General features: G+C 41.3%; 1 protein-coding gene across 17 annotated transcripts in view; it reads left to right on the top strand.

Annotated features, from left to right (window-relative positions):
• Window positions 1–17,951, top strand: part of NCOR2 (nuclear receptor corepressor 2) — a 364,680-nt gene that overhangs the window by 340,939 nt on the left and 5,790 nt on the right. For 12 of the 17 annotated variants that reach the window (XM_066603367.1, XM_066603368.1, XM_066603371.1 and 9 more), the window contains 8 exons: window positions 2,767–2,910; window positions 4,211–4,341; window positions 6,437–6,621; window positions 6,949–7,098; window positions 10,625–10,770; window positions 13,063–13,116; window positions 14,626–14,853; window positions 17,332–17,508. In XM_066603367.1, coding sequence (XP_066459464.1) covers window positions 2,767–2,910; window positions 4,211–4,341; window positions 6,437–6,621; window positions 6,949–7,098; window positions 10,625–10,770; window positions 13,063–13,116; window positions 14,626–14,853; window positions 17,332–17,508 — 1,215 coding nt within the window. The remainder of the gene's footprint in view (window positions 1–2,766; window positions 2,911–4,210; window positions 4,342–6,436; window positions 6,622–6,948; window positions 7,099–10,624; window positions 10,771–13,062; window positions 13,117–14,625; window positions 14,854–17,331; window positions 17,509–17,951) is intronic. The other 5 variants (XM_066603376.1, XM_066603383.1, XM_066603374.1 and 2 more) reach the window with 4 other exon arrangements.

The raw sequence follows: 17,951 nt of genomic DNA, 5'->3' as shown, positions 1-17,951 counted from the left end.
TTAAATATATCTGTCAGTCCAGTGCAGCCAAGCTCCCTTTTGAAAGCCCTGCCCACTTTTTGACAGGCTGGCAAAGAAGGCTGGAAAAAATACAGCTATATGGACGGAAAAATAAAAAGTTTATGGTGGTCAGATGATGGCAACAGGTATTATATTTTTATACACGGTGTGTATACCATAAAAATAGGACATCAAAAAATGTCAGAATTCCTTTTTTTTCTTACTACACTTTGACATTTTTAAAAGTTGTAATGCATTATACGATACGTTAACAAATTGCAAAATACAACTTGTCCCACAAAAAACATGACCTAAGAAAGCCATGTAAAAAGAAAAAAGTTATAATTTTTTTTGAAAATGAAAAGGAGAAAACAAAATTAAAAAACAAAACACTGTGTCATTAAGGGGTTAATCTGCATTTATTTTCCGCTGATTAGTATAGAGAAACGCTTGTAAATTACAGCAAACTTGTTCAGTTAAACATGCAGTCCGTCTGTAGGAAGCAGGAGGAGCTGAGTATACATATATATATATAGAGTTCATTAATTTCAGTACATCACCCAAATCATTTATTTTTCGGAAATTAACAAAGCAGGCAGTGGGGGCAAATAAATACTGTAATCACTTCTATGAGCGGATACTTGGATGATCGAAAAATTTAAAGGGACTCTGCTTCTAAGACGGTTCCCAGAGAGTCCAGGGGTACACTTTTTTTTATACTTGCTGGGCTCCCCGTTCCTGCACCATCATCCCAGGAAATCGGCGCTCCATCCATGAGCGCAACTCTTTTCTTCAGTTTGTGCGCGTGCACTTCCATAGAGAACAGTGGGACTGCGCACGCACGGACCGAAGAAAAGTCACTCTCCTGCACAGAGCACTGACTTACTAGGCTGATGGTGCAGATGCAAGAAGTCTGGCAAGTATAAAAAATACATCCCTGGACTCCTCAGGACCGGTCTTATAAGCATCAGAACTAAGTTTATCGTGTATAGCAGTGTATTAGAAGAGTGATAATAAAAGTTGCTGAGAATCAAGTTCCCTATTGGGACAAAAATAAAAAGTAAAAAAAAAAGTATAAAAAACTAAATGGTAAAGAAAATAAAAGCCTCAAATCCGCCACCTTTAACTATGTAAAAAGTATGGTGGGGAAAATGGTGGTTTGGTCACCAAGGGGTTAATGTCCTTATTTTAAACACCATTTTTTACTTATATGAGGTATATAAGGAGAGAAAATCACGGCATGAATTCTTAATATAATTCATAAAATCCCAAACAGATAAAACGGTAAAATGTTTGTAATGATTGCCTGTACCGTCAGCCGTACAAAATATAGAATGGTGCACATTTGAGCATTATTGGTCACTTGACAACACGGGTATTCCTCAGGGAATGGGATGTACCTGTGATTGTGGTTGTCCGTCTTGTTGGGGGGGTCTTGGCAGCGATCTTGTTTCCCCGTCGAGCCGTATGAGAACTGCATGCATAATGCTGCTTTAGTTATAACCCATAAAGTAGCCCAGCTGTTTCATTAACAAAGCACAAAGTTCAGCTGAAGTGCAGCAGCTCCCGTGTCCTGAAGATCCCAGGAGAAGCTGCAGCATTTGGTGATTCCATCGGCTTCCGAGGATTAGTTGCTCTCCTATCTATGCAGATGACGGGTCTGACTGCGTGCAGATTGCAGTCACCCCGGGGTGGCTTGGCTTGGTGGCGTGTCCTCACTGTGACATTTTCAGCTCTACTCAACAGCTTCTAGTCATGCCAAGCAGACCTTTACATCGCTTGCTATGTGGTACGGAGATATCTTGTCTGGGTTGTGGATACAACAGCTGTGCAAAATGTACACTTTGTATGCGGTTTGTGTGGAGCAATGCCAAACCGCAAAATATGACCCTATTGTGTATTTTACATTCTGTAGTATATAGAATAGCTTTTCCAAAATCATCCCATTCTGAGCGTGACCATAGATGGGCAGTGGGACAATTCGAAATATTCAGACCCCTTTCTAATAAAATGCCGAAGGATAGTTTTAATCCTATTTGTGTGATACATATTGATGGCTGCTCATTGGGTCCCGTCGTATCAAGACTGTCTTGGTGAAATAGTGGTGGTGTTGCTTGTAACTCCTGTGTAACTCACCGTGTACATTCTAAATTATAAGGAAACTATAGTCATAATAGGAAAGAAGACGCTCTTCTGCGAGACTGATTTGCTACATTAGGCCTGTTGTCTCCCCTCTGCCCAACTAGTCTTATTGGACTGGTCAAAGCTCCATAATCTTGTGGAGGTGTGGAAAGGAAATAAATTGGAGATGGGTGCGAAATACTGAAGTGTACATGTATTCCTTTTACCAGATTCTGCATATTTAGAGGAAAATAATGCATTTCTGTAACATATCCTTCATTAGCTAAAGTGTTCAAATATTGGGTAGCCGCATGTGATAGATGGGAAAGATAGATGTACTATTATTACCTCCTTCATTAGTAAGTAATCCTAGAAATACTGTAATTCCTTCCCTAGTGATTATTGAATTGAGCGGATGACTATATTCCCTGTCGTTTTCCACTTGTGACTTACAGACACAGTCTGAATAAAGGTCTGCTAAGTGTGTTTTTTCCACGATCTTTAACTATAAATCTTCCAGTTTTGATTTCTTATAAAATCTTGACCATCAAAGTGAGAACATTTTGCACAGTTGCATCATTTTTTTTTCTGTTCCGAGAGGTGGGAAGCTGGATTGAAAATGCTAATGTCTGTGCATTTGATTAGGATTTCCTACTGGGTACAGCCCTGAGAGACTTGATGCAGTGAGCCCCCTGAGTTCATCGCGCCTGTCTCATGAGAAGCAGGTCCGAGCTGCCATGCAAGACTCTGAAAATGCCCGTCTGGAGCATGAATCAAGACTCAAACAAGGTGATTGCAAGATCTTGGTGGCAGCAAATTGCTATTCCTATCATGCGGATATATATATTCATAGTTACCGGTGTTTTATTTTATAATGCCATAGTAAGTAGAATGTGGGCAGCACCCTACAGTATAAGTGACACTAGTTCACAAGTGCAAGCATCTCATTTAAAAGGGACTCCTCATAAGATGTACAAAATGAGAGTAGAGACCTGCTGACAGGAAAGAGCAATATGGGTCAAATACCCTGGCTCAAACCATAATATTCCCTAATTATTAGTGAATTAATGAATTTAAACTGTGGACGGATCTATCTTTGATCTCATAATAACCCTGAGGAAAATTTAAGTTTTGCAACGTGTACGCCGTACAAATGTTAATACACATGCCCCAATTTCTTTAACCTACATTCACATGTCACGTCAAATTAAGAAATGGACAGAACCATCCTTATAGTTAAACACAAATTCACTTGTGGCCTTTAGTTTACTTGTTCATTTGATCCTCAAGAATAATTTCTGTGGAAAAATCAATGAACACATTTAAAACCTTTTGTCTGCCCTGATTATTGTTTTTCATGAACAATCAGTTTTAAAATGGTTGTCCAATCAGAAACCACTCCTCTCAGCGTGCGACCCCTGCGGTGATCCTCTCCTGGTAAGCCCTGGCAAACAGCTGGTTTTGCCCAGGAAAGCCGCAGCCAACCAGGCATTTCCCCTGTGGAAATGTATTATTACTAGAGATGAGCGAGCGTACTCGGATAAGCACTACTCGCTCGAGTAATTGGCTTTATCCGAGTATCGCTGTGCTCGGGTCTAAAGATTCGGGTGCCGGCACGGAGCGGGGAGCTGCAGGGGAGAGCGGGGAGGAACGGAGGTAAGATCTTTCTCTCCTTCTCTCCCGCCCGCTCTCCCCTGCTCCCCGCTGCGACTCACCTGTCAGCCGCAGCGGCACCCGAATCTTCAGGGACGAGCACAGCGATACTCGGATAAAGCAAATTACTCGAGCGAGTAGTGCTTATCCGAGTACGCTCGCTCATCTCTAATTATTACATGATGACCATTCGGATCAATGCAGAAAAATTGTGTCAACTGATTGATATTAGTTATTAGCTTTGAACCTGCACACAAAATAGTGTTTTTCATAATCTGAAAGAAAAAACTATTCTGTATTTGTTAATTTGACATGTGAAAAGTAGACAGTCTAAACCCATGTATGCAAAACGAAATTTATACAATCATTTAATATGTTGTACAGATATTTTTCATGCAGTGATATACAGAATAATGCATATTTATGTTCTTCTCAGTGCCTGCAAAACACATATCTGAAGGACATCTACGACAGAAAACAGATGGTCAGCAATCTCCATGTCATACACCGCAGGCTCAGTCACACCTGAAAAGTCAACGTGTTGTCACTTTGGCTCAGCATATCAGCGTATGTTTCACTATTATGTTGATAACACCACTGCTGCGGTGTAGTTGTGAGTTGTTGGTGAAATAAATGCATATTGTGGTTCTAAATACAAAATGCCACTAACTAAAGGCCCATTTAGACGGGACGAATGTTAGGCAAATGATGCCAGACACTCGCCCCGACATACACTCACTCTCGTGCTGTAGCACGGGAACTAGTATCGCTGGCTCGCTCACAGAGCATCCCGCAGGGGGGCGGCGAGGCTGCAGGAGATTTAACACCTCAATCTCCCCCGACCCTCCCCATTCACTTAACACAGCAGCCGTTCAATACTGAACGGCTGCTATTTACACTGAATGATCATGGTTTAGCTCATTGTCCATCGTTTATGCAGCATAAGCGATGCACGATGAGCTGAACGATGAGTGTAAGTAGTAGCCATTCAGTACTGAACGGCTGCAATGTTAAGTCAATGGAGAGGGCGGGGTAGAGCGAGGAGTGAAATCTCCAGCCTCCCCGCTGTGAGCCAGGGATACTAGCTCCCGTGCAGCAGCATGAGCTAGTATGTGCGTGGACCAGTGTCGGACATCGTTTACCCGACATTTGTCCCATCTAAATGGGCCTTAAGGGCTCATGCACACGACCATATGCGTAAAACACTGCGGGTGTCCTGCAGCATTTTATCAGTCTGTGTGATGCAGAGACCACGTATGGGCACTAAGTTATTGCACATGATGGCGTATATCACGCACAGTGTTACTGCCTTTTTTTCTTTTTAAATTCCCCGCTCTGTTTCATAGCGGGGTTGTGTAACACTCACCACCCGTATGCAATGTATTGCATAAGCTGCCTATAGAAAATAATAGGGATCGCGCTGCATAGTATGCGGATATGTAGAGCATGCTGCAATCTTTTTCTTCCATGTATCTACACACGGGGAATGGAGTCAATGAAAGTAAATAGACTTTCATTGACTCCATTCACTGCGTGTTATGCACCTTATATCATTTCTGTAATGCACGATAAAAATATGGCCATGTGCATGAGCCCTAAAGTAAACACTTGCTGTTTATTGATGGCATCATAGTAGTGTAGTATGTTAAAGGATACTAGTATATTTTGTTCAAACATGTTATATAAAGGCAGTTTCCTTAATATTCTTTTCATGGGCTAATGCCCATGGCCAGATTTCTGCCACGTGAAATGTGGCAGAAATCCGCGGCGTTATGCCGCAGTGATTAGTTTCTAATAAACCTAATAGCTCAATGTTCCGCAGCGTAAAAGAAACTGAGGCAAGTTCTAATTCCTGCAGAAAAATGTGTGGCCGGCATTCATTGTAGTTAATGGAAGCCGGCCGTCACGTGATACTTCCGCTGTGAGCACAGCGGAAGTGTTGCGTAATTTTGTGTCGACGTCGGCCGCTTCATCCTCCACTCCCAGCGCGCCATGCGCTTTAGTGCACATGCACGCCAGCTCGCCGGACGGGATTCAAGCTTCCGATCTGGAGGAGTGAGTATGGGGTCTTTGGGGGGCACCGTGACGGACTCCACTGCATTTATTCCCCTGGCGGAATCCGTCACGGCCGTGGCCATGAGGCCTATACTGTATTGATCTTTAACAATGACTCAATTCTTCCAGTACAAGACATTGTGTTTAGTAGTCGTTTCTATTCTGCTGCAAGCACTGAGTCATGACTGACTCCTAGGGTGACATCACATTGTGACGTTTTCTTGGCTGACTGTTTTTGCCGGGTGGTTTGCCATTGCCTTCCCCAGTCATCCCCACTTGGTCCAGATAGCCGTCTCAAGGTTGACTCAGCCTTCCATCCTTCCGAGGTCTGTAAAATGAGTACTCAGGTTGCTGGGGAGGTAAAAGATGACTGGGGAAGGCAATGGCAAACTAGCCCGCAAACACGGTCTGACAAGAAAACATCACGATGTGGTCAGTCATGACTCGGTGCTTACAGCAGGGGGCTTTACCTTTCTATTCTGTATAATTAAAGAAGGGGGTACTGTGGATAATGATGTTGGATACCTTCATACTATTTGAATTAGTAATGTGCTTGAAAGGTCATAGAAAGCGATTTTCAGCCATTGCATGTTGACTCTCATTTCAGGAGGTTATTACACAGGACTACACCCGGAACCATCCCCAGCAGCTGCACCCTCAAATTCCAGCACAGATTTATTATGCAGGATGTCCAGTATTAGACCTAAGGCAGAACCCCAGTGATACCCTCCATCAGCAGCCAGAACAGAGTCAGGCAGCAAGGATATCTCCTGGGAACAATGCAGAGAAAAGGTATGTGTTCTTTCATGAACCTGAGGTGTGACCTACAGTATCTGAGCTGGGAACGGAGATCAGCAGATAATGCATAACAAAACATTGGCCACACAGAAAGGGTTTGTATGTTAAATTCAGCCATGATGGTATCTCCCCCTTTATAAATGTCTAGCTATGCCCCTTTAAATCAGAAGTGCAGGTGGTCCATGTCATCAGCGTTGACTAAGCCTGTTCTTTGACAACTGCACTGTCTCCTATGAAAACTATAACTAAATTCTACCAAGTGTAGGTCAAACTTCTAAACTATGTGTGCAGTAGATGAACCTGAGCTTCGTTGATCCATAGATCACCAGATCAAAACAAAGCATCTACGTTGAGTGGCTCAGAAGATGGTATCGACCCCATTTCTCCACCAGAGGGCATGGGACAACCAGAGTATTCTAGAAGTTCCACATATACCACTTTATATAGAGAGGGAGAGCAAACAGAACCAAGGTAATGCACTCTCAAAGCATGCCAGCCTACTTTTCCATCAGTATCCAGTCATACTTTCCCTTCAGATTGCTTTTCCAACTGCTTTTTGATGAGAACATCCGCTGCTAGTGAAGTAGGTTGTTGAACAGTAGACGCTAATATTGGATTTCAGACATTAGCTGCTGATGTGTATAATGGGAATGACAACTATAGTAACATCCACCACAAACAATTAGTTTTAGAGTAATCGTCAGCTTGTACAACAGTTATTTTGTTTGGCCTAGTCCCTGGTCAAATTATGATTAACATATTAAGTTGGGGGCTTTTTTGTTTTTTTCCTGCTGGGAACTTTTTGCCCTTATTTTACCCAAATCTCACAAGTTACTGAATTAGTGCACTAAAAACCAGCTAGGGCTTTACAATACACTATAGAAGCCTGTTATTAATGACACATGACGAGTTCCAACTTAAAGGAACTCTTTCCATTTCAAGTCGTTTTATAAATTGGGGAAGGGAAAAACACTGTATAAAGAGGAAGACTTGATAAAAAAGGAGCAGCTATGAAAAAAATTGTACTCCACAGCCTTAAAAAAATAGAATGAAGGCTTTCATTGTGAGAAAAGTTATCAAACAAGCATGAGTGCTGCCTGGATAACAGATTTTGAATAGTAAGAGTACAAGACATAGACAATAGAGGAAGCTACAAATATCTACTATATTTTAGGTTGCACACAAAATCTTCCAACAGACATCGCTCGTCCTGTCTTCATCTCCATCTTACCATTTCTATGGTTTCACAAGTGAACAACTTGTTCTGTTTCCTTCAAACTGCTACTGTCATAATAATGAGCTCTATATAAATATATATAGCCTTCTAACTCCTGAAAAGGTGTGCATGCTTTACTATATATCCTAAACATGTCACTTAAAGGGTATGTGAACCTTTGCAAACATTCTTCTGCAGTGCTTCTAAAATAAAAAGTCAAAATATAATTGCAAATGGTCTTTATTAAATCCTACCGCTTTCTGTATACGGCTTATATGGGAAGCAGGTGAATGCAGCTGCTACCCTATTGTTGTATACTACAAACTATCCCCAAGTGTAGTCTAATCCTGCAGTCATGTTTTGCTCCACGCTCTGCTTTATGCTCTGTCACTCCTGAGCACTGTAGATGCAGGTGATATATTCCAGAGCAGGCTTCCAAACTGCATTTTCTCAAAGCCATGTCAGACGACGGTGGAGGACACACGTTAGAGCATGCTGCACAGGGTATGGCACTGTGCACAGAACGTTTGCATGCCAACCAGCAGGCATATCAGACAAAGTTCTTGAAAGTTAAAGAACACAGAAATCGGCCAAACGTACTGTAGTATATAACTTGAGGCTCTCAAGGTATACACATCTAACATTATTTGCTTGACAAAAGTTGCACATACCCTTTAAATGAGTTACAGCTTCTGGTTTTCAAACGTTTTTGCAGCTTAAGTGTACAAAAGTAAAAAAAAGGTATCATTAAAAAGTATAGAATTATATTGTACATTACTCAGGTACTTGAAAATTAGCTTACTGTTGCAATGATTAAGGAATGTTATCCAAACACTTCATAATGCCGTTAATATTCCCATATCATTGGACATGGAATAATCTTTATTGGGCACTTACAGGAACTGATTGTCTATATCTAACAGTAGGACTATAAAGCCTTACTCACAACTAGATGGAATAGAGAACCACATTTCAAAAGGATAGAGTTCTGCACTGTAACACAAGGAAGGTCAGTGGGAGTTAGCTTGGGTGTGCTCACATCCTCGTACCCATTTATTTTCTCTGTAGGATAGGCCGTCCATATCAGATTGGTAAGGGTCATTCTCCCAATACCCCCGCAGGTTAACTGAATTAAAAAAGCACCACAGCACTCCAACATTGCTTAGTAGACAATAGGAAAAAAAACTAAGAAAATCCAGCTCCCCAGCCACCTCTAAACCAAATAGGCAGACTACAGACACATTTGACTAAAGCTGCCTGCACACAAACAGATTTTTGCTGCGGAATCCGCGGCAGGTGTCTGCACCGTGGATTTGCAGCAAATACCGTTCACAACATGCTATGAGAAATCGCTTTTTCCTGCACATGAACAGAGGAAAAATGGCAGCATGCTCCATCCGCAAACGGCTTCCATTGAAGTCAATGGAAGTCATCTGACCTGCAGCTCGTCCATCATTGACATTGTGGAAAGGTCGCAGATTCTGCATCGTTACCTAGCGACGGTGTGGGAAAAAAAGCATTTGAAAAAAAATCTATACTGTGCATGTCCGATGGTATTTCGCAGTAGCCATTCGCAGGATCGCCGTCCGCGGTCAGTACCAGAATCCACTACGGAACCTGAATGCAGGTGGCCAAAATGTATATAGCAAATGTGACTAGTCTAGCTTATCCAAAAGCTTGGAAAAATTGTTTTAAAAGCCAAAAATCTTTTATAAGGAATGTTGAAAAATCCCCTAAAATGTATTAATTTCACTCATGCAAGCAGAATTAGTAGACCTTTGTTTTGCAGTCGTCGCCCCCATAATTTAAGGGGATTTTTAAAACTATTATTTAATAAAGATTTTTTTATTTTTTTGCTTAAATTTTTCTTAAACTTTTGGATGAGCTGGACATCTTTATCACATTCTTTCGTTGACACATTGCTATTAGTTTGCTAGTGGCCATGCCTAGTGTTACAGCTCTCTTGTATAGTCCTAAGCAGTACCAGGCAGTCACTACAAGAAATACAGTGATCTGCTTGAGAAACCATGAAGGGAATGCTGAATGGTGGGGGTGTCGGGAGAGTAACCCTTACCAGTCTGATATTCATGGATTAGGCCATCAGTATTAAAATCTAAGAAAGCCCCTTCAAGAAACTACTAGGCTGGGTTCACACAGCTGCAATTTCGCTGCAGCTGCTGATCCCGGGATTAGCCAGCCATGTGGACGAGATTTGTCAAAGATCTCATCCACACGGGGCGGCCAATCCGTCACGGCAAAGCCGGCGCTGCAGTGCGGATTCCCCGGCCACAGCATGTCGTCTTTGTCCATTGCGGCCTCGCTCCTCTCTGTGGGAGCGCCAGCCGCAACAGAAAAGCATGTGGCCAAGCCGCTCCAAAACCCGCGACTAAGGAGCTGAAACTGGAGATGAAAAAGGTCACTATTACAGTATTAACATTCTTAAAAATATATTGAATATTCCTAATATATTATTTTTGGGGTTCTCTGTTTCAAGTGTGAAATTGAATGAGTAGACATTCAGTGCCTGTAACCACCCTGGAAAACATGATGGTTTAAGAAGTAAATTTCAAAGAAATTGCACAAAGTGCTAAAATATTAATATGAGTAAGGCTTAGGACGATAGGCTTTCAGAAAATAACATTTTAGCATGAACTCTTGTAATGTAGCCTACAATTTTCATGTTGCAGACTTTGTAGCATTTTCCTCCCATCTGAGACACTGGAAGGTCCCCGACTAGAGCTTTGTCTGCAACATAAATGATACATATTTTTCTTTCTACAGGATGGGTTCAAAATCTCCAGGGAACAACACTCAACCCCCAGCGTTCTTCAGTAAGCTGACTGAGAGCACCTCAGCTATGGTTAAATCCAAGAAACAGGAGATCATTAAAAAGCTTAGTACAACCAACAGGAATGAGCCAGAGTATAGTAAGAGTTTCCATGTTTTTTTCACAAGGAGCAATTGGAATGGGAATTGGGGAGGGTGGTCACCTCGTGCTATTTTTGAACCTACCTGGCCAGGATAGTTCTTGGGTCCAGAGATGTATATGTGGTACAAATAAGAATGGATGTAGAGGATGTGTTGCCTACACGTTGAGGAATTTCGGTTTATTTATGGCAACTAGATTTACAGTTCACTACAATCTGTGCACCTAGTGGCATATAGCGAGCCCCATGCGCTAGCTGAGCCAACTCTTTCTGTGTAAATAGCAGTTTAATGCTTGATATACAAATAAATACAATGATTTTACCCCCCTACAGTAGGCTGATACTGTCAACAGTCCAAATAATTCCCTCCTCGTTCTCCCCTGATTACTGCCATGGTGTGGCTATACTATACCTCATATCGAATTGGTCATCATCCATGGTTCCCTACTTTTTCTCTGGAGAATACTAAATATTATTAAACGGCCTCCCAGCTAGTTTCTAGTCACATGAGCATAAAGACTTCCCCTTCTAACAGATATGTGTTTAAAGAGGTTTTCCGGGCAATTCGTAGTAATGAACTATCCTGAGTTTAGGTCCTCAATACAGATTGCCTGGAAAACCCCTTTACTGTATCAAAGCAGAGTAACCAATGCCATTAATGAATAACGGTTAAAAAAAGTCAGAGTCCTTGGATTTAATAGTGTAGCAGATGACTATTGTACCTGCCGAAAATAATGATAGCCTGAAAGAGTCAAAGCTCAATGATGCAGAACGGTGGCTCAGTGGTTAGCACTGTTGCCTTGCAGCACTGTATATATGTTCTCTCCTGGTTTGTGTAGGTTTCCTCTGGGTAGTCCAGTTTCCTCCTGCACTCCACAAACATTATATAAATTGTGATTCCCAATGGGGACAGGACCCAATGCTGGGGTTGACAGTCGGCGGTCAGCATTGTGGAATAGGTATGCACTAGAGTCTAAATGAGTGAAGTAAAAGACCAGCTGATGACATTTGCCTTCAGGAAAATCCCAGTGAGAGATTAATAATACAGACTACAGTTTTCTGTAAGGATGACCGTTCAGATAAATGCTGACTATAGTCGCAGTTGGAGCGCTAAGACAGACGCACAGGGCGAGCAAACACATTATCTGAGGTGGTATTTAGAGAGTTCACTAACTGTAAATGTTTGACTTGCATCAGATTGAAACGCCTCCTCACGTAAAGGGAAATTAAAACCTTTTGAAGAATGTATTTCTTGCCACTAAGGCCGGATGTCCACAGGTGTTTGGTAGAACGCTGCAGGCTTCCCCGCACCATTACACCGATGTTTGTAAACGCCGGCAGATACCGTGTATGGGCAGTAAGTGTACTGCATGTACCCGCGTGTCTCACGCACTCAGCCATGCGCAGTTTAAATGCCCCGCTCTGTTTTATAGCAGGGTTGTATAAGAAATGTACACCTATACAATGTATCGCATATAGACAGCGTTTGTATACAACGGCTATACAAAAGTATAGGGCTCATGAGAAATGGAGCATGGTGCGATCTGTTTCTCGTGTGTATCTACATGCAGTGTCCACAGGCTCATGTGCATGGATAAATAAAAGTCTGTTCACTTTCATTGACTCCATTCACCGCAATTATGCGGCTGTGCATCGCACACATATGTGGTGAAAACCGCCCGTGGGCATGAGCCCTTAGATGGCACCAATGTACTCTACAGCGCTGTACAGAGATGCCCCCACACACTGGTTCCTGCCTGCAGTGGACTTCCGGTGTAAATTCGCTATCTCGGTCATACACATACAAACTAGAGCTATTTTAGTTGATTTTTCTTTACTGACAAAACACAAAAGCCTGCGTGTGTGAGCGTACAGCTGGTAGGCGCAGGCGCGGTTTGGCCTAAATATAGGTGCGATCTACAGAATCGGGAAAATAGTTTCCAGTAATAGTCTCATTGGTTTCAGGTTTTGTGATTCTTCTTTAGGGCTCAGTCAGACAAGCAAATTTTTCACGCATGTATAGGTGCGCGGAAACAATTGCGTGACCGGCTGCATTTGCACTGACGTCCTATCCTTTGCACGTGCAAATCTTTTCCGCTTGTAAAACAGACATTTGACCCCGCTTTCATAGGAAAGCATTGGTTGTAATAGATCCATTTGGAAAACGAGCCTATACATACATGAAAAAAATCACTTGTCTGACTGAGCCCTTATTCAACTGTAAGCTTTGAGAATTTTTTTTGTTGAATTATGTTTTTCTTTTTTTTTTTTTTTTTCCTTTTTTATCATCAGATATTGGGCAGCCAGGAACAGAAATCTTTAACATGCCGGCCATTACTGGATCAGGTAATACATTCACTGTTCTACAGGTTCTGAAGTGCTTCTCTGTACGCGGCATATTTGTGAATGGAAAGGATTTAATCAGTTCAAGGCAAGATTGGGGGAGTCCGCCTTCAGAAAAATGTGTCAGATGGAAATTTTTTATTTTTTTTTGTTTCAACTGCAAGCATGTGTTTATGTTTGAGGGTTTTTTGTTTAACCACATAGTAACGAAGTCGGTTTGCGCCATAATGCTAAACTAAATTTTAATTTTCATCATCGCATGTTTTTCGTTTTTTCATTTTTACGGAGTTCAGTGTGCAAAATAAATAATAAGATAACGTTATTCTCTGGGTCACCACAATTCCAGCGACACAAAGTTTCTACAGTTTTTTTTTGCTATTTTTGTACACCAAAACCTCCCTTTTTTTGTAAAGATTTGCGTTTGTGCTGCCGTATTCCTAGAGCCACAGCATTTTTATTTTTCTATCAGCTGAGCTCTATGAGGGATTGTTTTTTGTAGAATGAACTGTAGTCTTCATTTACCCAATGTTTGGTAACATAAATCATTTTGATTGATTTTTATTCTAGTGTTTTCAAGAGGCCAGATTAACGGTCTGCACTTCTGGCATTCTTTTTATTTGTAATAGCGTTCACCATGTAGTATGGTGCTGTGAGAGGATTTTTTTTTGTGGTATGAGTTGTACCTCTATAATGGTACCATTTGTTGATCTATGCGACACTTTCTATTACGTTTTTTGTAAGGAGAGATAGGTAAAATTATTTATTTTGCTATGTTTTCTGTATTCTGTTTTACTTTTAATGACATGCACTGTGCAGGTTAATTAATGTACTGACTTCTTTTCTCCTGTACCTTATGAACGTAGTGATATCAGATTCAGATTTGTTTTTTTTTGTTTTTTTGTATGTATGTATAAAAGAATATAGTGAAGGATGGGGTTTGCATTTGCCGTTTTTTTTTTTCCTTGTATTTTTTTTTTAAATACTTTTCATGTAAAAACGTTAAACAGGTGGGATTGGAGGTTTCTCTGGTCCGCGCTGTTTGAGCAGCTGCCAGGCTGCTATCCAACAGCTGAGCACCCGCTCCATCTGGCATAGGAGACCCATGCCAGGATTCTGATGCAGTCGCTGTAAGAAGGCAAATGCATCAGAAGAAAGCCCATTAACGGCCACCGCCAAGACGTATGGGCAGCTGTTAGGGGGTTAAATAAAGATGGCTGAGGAGTTGTTCCACAAACGGCTCTTGAGTTTACTCATCTCTTATTGTATACTGTAAATAATACACGTCTAAGAAGTCCAGTAAATGAGACAGCATAACTAAACTCGTGTGAACCTATGGAAGAATTTTATGTCTACACATTTTTTTAATCCTACCATTCTAGCATGGTGGACATTATGCAACATGAAACATAACGAATACTGGTCTAGATGAAGACTGCAGTGACGTGTAGGAACCCTTTGTTGTAAACCAATCATTGTAATTCTTCTGTTTTGCCCATCCCCCCCTTTTTCCAGGACCAATAGGTTGCAGAACACAGGCTGTGCAGGAGAGCTCCAGCAGCAACATAGGGTTGGAAGCCATAATTAGGAAGGCCCTAATGGGTAAATATGATGAGCAGTGGGAAGACCGCTCAGCACTCAGTACCAATGCTTTTAACCCTTTGAATGGCAATGCAAGCCTGCCCTCTGCTATTCCCATAACTGCTGCTGATGGACGGAATGACGACATGCGGTCCTTGCCAGGTCTGCTGCTTTATTTTTCATTTCACACTTTTGCTCTAATGTTTATTAATTTCTTTTCCAATTCTGCTTCTTGACCTTTTTCTAAGGCTCTAATTGTATTGTCTCTTTCCCTATTAACCGTGTAAAGCTCTGCCTGCCTTATTTAGCCAGTAATGTCGTCTTCTTTTTATTAGTTGTAACACCAGCGTGAACACTTGATTTTTAATCATTTAAAAAATGTCTTAATATTCAGGAGTACTTGATGGGTTTGTGTGGTTATTCTTGTTTACACATATACGGATCTATAGGTGAATAGGCTATATTAAAAACCCAGTAAAGTAACGCCAAAAAATAGGAGCATGTTGTGTGGAGGCTTTGGGGAGTTTATGGTCCTCCTCATTGCAGTATACCATATAAACCCCCATGCTTGAAAGCCTGTTTGACACCTGTTCTGCACTGCAGATCTCTGAAAACATATTTGCCCTTGAGAATGGCTTTATTGCTGCTGTTTTGGCAGGGTTTTTGTTTTATTTTTACTTTTTTAAATGCTCATGTAACATGAGGTTGTAGATTTTATATAGTCATGAGTGATGAGCCATTATCTTGTACTAGATAATGCCAGGGAAACATCAGCTTGGACACCCTGTAAAACATTCTTGAAATAGACACTGTTTCAAGAAACTTTGCATAAATCAAAATTATAAATTAATATAAAAAGCTTTTGTAATATTTCTGATTAGAGGAAAATGCCTATGCCTCCACTTATGAGACACTTCTCCTCCCTCTTGCACTGATCATTGAGTATTACTAAAATCTGTCTTGAGTTGGATCAGCACACTGAGCGGTCAGTTTACTGAAGAAGCAAAGAGACACACAGATGCGCTGCTGAAGACTGTGTTTTATCTTAACCCAGTGAATTCACAGTTAGCTCAGTACCGCTGTATAATGTTCTTCATGCTGCTGCTTCTGAGGGTGTAGTAAAGTGAGATAGGGGCGAAGGATTTCTTTTCACCTACTTCATGTGCACTGTATGAGAGGCAGATGGCTTCCAGTCTACACCAAGCAGCTCAGGGAAAATTGAGAATTGCAGATGACCCCTCCAGAGGAGAAAACTGGTGAATAATTCCATGTGCAAGTCATATAATGGACAGGAAAGTGTTATTTCTCATGTTCATGCACACAGCAGCTTATTCTGAAAAGACAGGTATGCTTTAGTGATGCTCAGACCTCTCACTAGCCAAGCCAGGATCCTACTGCACACTGATGAGGGGCAAAACCCTTCAAAAAGCTGTCTGTGTGTAGATTCTGGCTTGGTTTTCAATTCCCCAACAGACCTGTATAAAGGATCAAGCACTGATTTGAAGGAATACTGCCATCCATTAGGTAGTGCTGCAGGGGTATTGCTCCATCTTCCTTATTTGCATATTACTCAGAGGAGCATGGATGGCCTTATAAGTTTCTTCACTCACCTTCTTGGTGCTCTCCCTAAGGAGAGATGATACCACTCCCACCTTAGTGATGCTCAGCATGGTCTTTAAAAGGTTCCCTGTGAGGTACTAAACAGTTGTAGACTATTCACCAAATTGCCTTAAAAATATCTTAAACATTATAGTACCATTTTAAGACTTTTTTTTTTAGTCCATTCACTTAAATTCTGACCCCTATATGATCTTAAAGCACTGCAGGGCTACTCAAAGAAATTCAGGCAACTTGCCACTTACGAATATAGATAGTGTACTGTAATTTTAGTTCTTCTATTAGATTTTTTTATCTTGGTCCTGCCGCATGTTGTGTAGCGGATAATAGAATGTCCTCCCCAGGGTCCGTGCAAGGAGTAGTATTCTGCCCTCCCTTTGGAGACACATCAGATCTCACCAAGCTCCCTCCATTTTGGCTCACGTCAACTGTTACATTTCTATGCATCCAGTCTGAACTTGCGGGCTTGTGACTGCTGCCGTAACCCCAAGGGGATGGAACTGTGTGAGATCCAATGTAGCGTCCATGAAGGGAGTGTGGAATGCTCCTCACTGCACAGAGCCCAGTGGGGACAGTCTGTGACAAACTATACAACTTTCAGCAGCGGGTAAGATCGAAATCTTACAGAAGAACACAATTACAGTACACAACCTGTATTAGTAAGTGGTATATATGTTATATGTATATAAGCAGTGGTGGGCTGTTTTATCTGCCTAGAATATACCTTTAGTGGAAGATCTGGCGGTATATTTAGTTTTTACTCAACAGATAGCATGAGACTTTTAAAGCATAACAATAGTTTGTCAAACTACTGCTTCACCATTTTCCTAATATACTATACAAAGCATTCCTGTCCATCATATGATTATTGGCCTTAAGGTTCCATACTGTAATTCAGATGCATGACTGTAGTGACCATTGAAACAACTAGCTAGCTGTGATGGATCACTTCAACAAACACACTTCTACTGGAGTAGGCTTAGGGGCCTTTCACAATGCTTTAGGGTTGTTTGTTTGTTTCAGGCAGTGGAGGGAAGCCCAAGATTTCCAGATCAAGCAGCCGAAAAGTGAAGTCGCCTGCTCCTGGACAACCATCAGTTGAAAGACCACCTTCTGCTTCATCAGTGCACTCAGAGGGTGACTCCAACCGGAAAACCCCCTTAGCAAACAGAGTATGGGAGGAGAGGCCATCTTCAACAGGTGAGGGAAAAGGCAATGCTTGTCATCAGTGTCGACTAAACACTTTCTTTTTTCTCCCTTTAGTCTTTAACAAAATAAAAATCTCCATGGACCCCAAACTGACAGTTAAAATTTCATAATGTTTTTCCAAAAATCAGATTGGATTCCAGCAAATAGAAGTAATATAATTTTCAAATTTAGCTATGTGAATAAAATGTTATAGTTTTGTCACCTATCTGCTTGGACTTTAAGGGGTGTGACCAGTGTTCTAAAATGGTTCAATTTTCAAGTTATTTAACCCCTTAGTGACTAAGCTTTTTTTTTTCCGTTTTATAAACTCCTTTTATGTATCCATTGACGTCGCTGTATGAGGGCTTCTTTTTTTCCGGACAAGTTGTATTTTTTAATGGTGCTATTTAATGTGCCATACAATGTACTGAAAATCTTTGAAAAAGTTCTAAGTG

The sequence above is a fragment of the Eleutherodactylus coqui genome, chromosome 5 (genome assembly GCF_035609145.1).
Source record: "Eleutherodactylus coqui strain aEleCoq1 chromosome 5, aEleCoq1.hap1, whole genome shotgun sequence".
Taxonomy (NCBI): Eukaryota; Metazoa; Chordata; class Amphibia; order Anura; family Eleutherodactylidae; genus Eleutherodactylus; species Eleutherodactylus coqui.
This window is presented reverse-complemented; position numbering and strand designations above follow the sequence as displayed.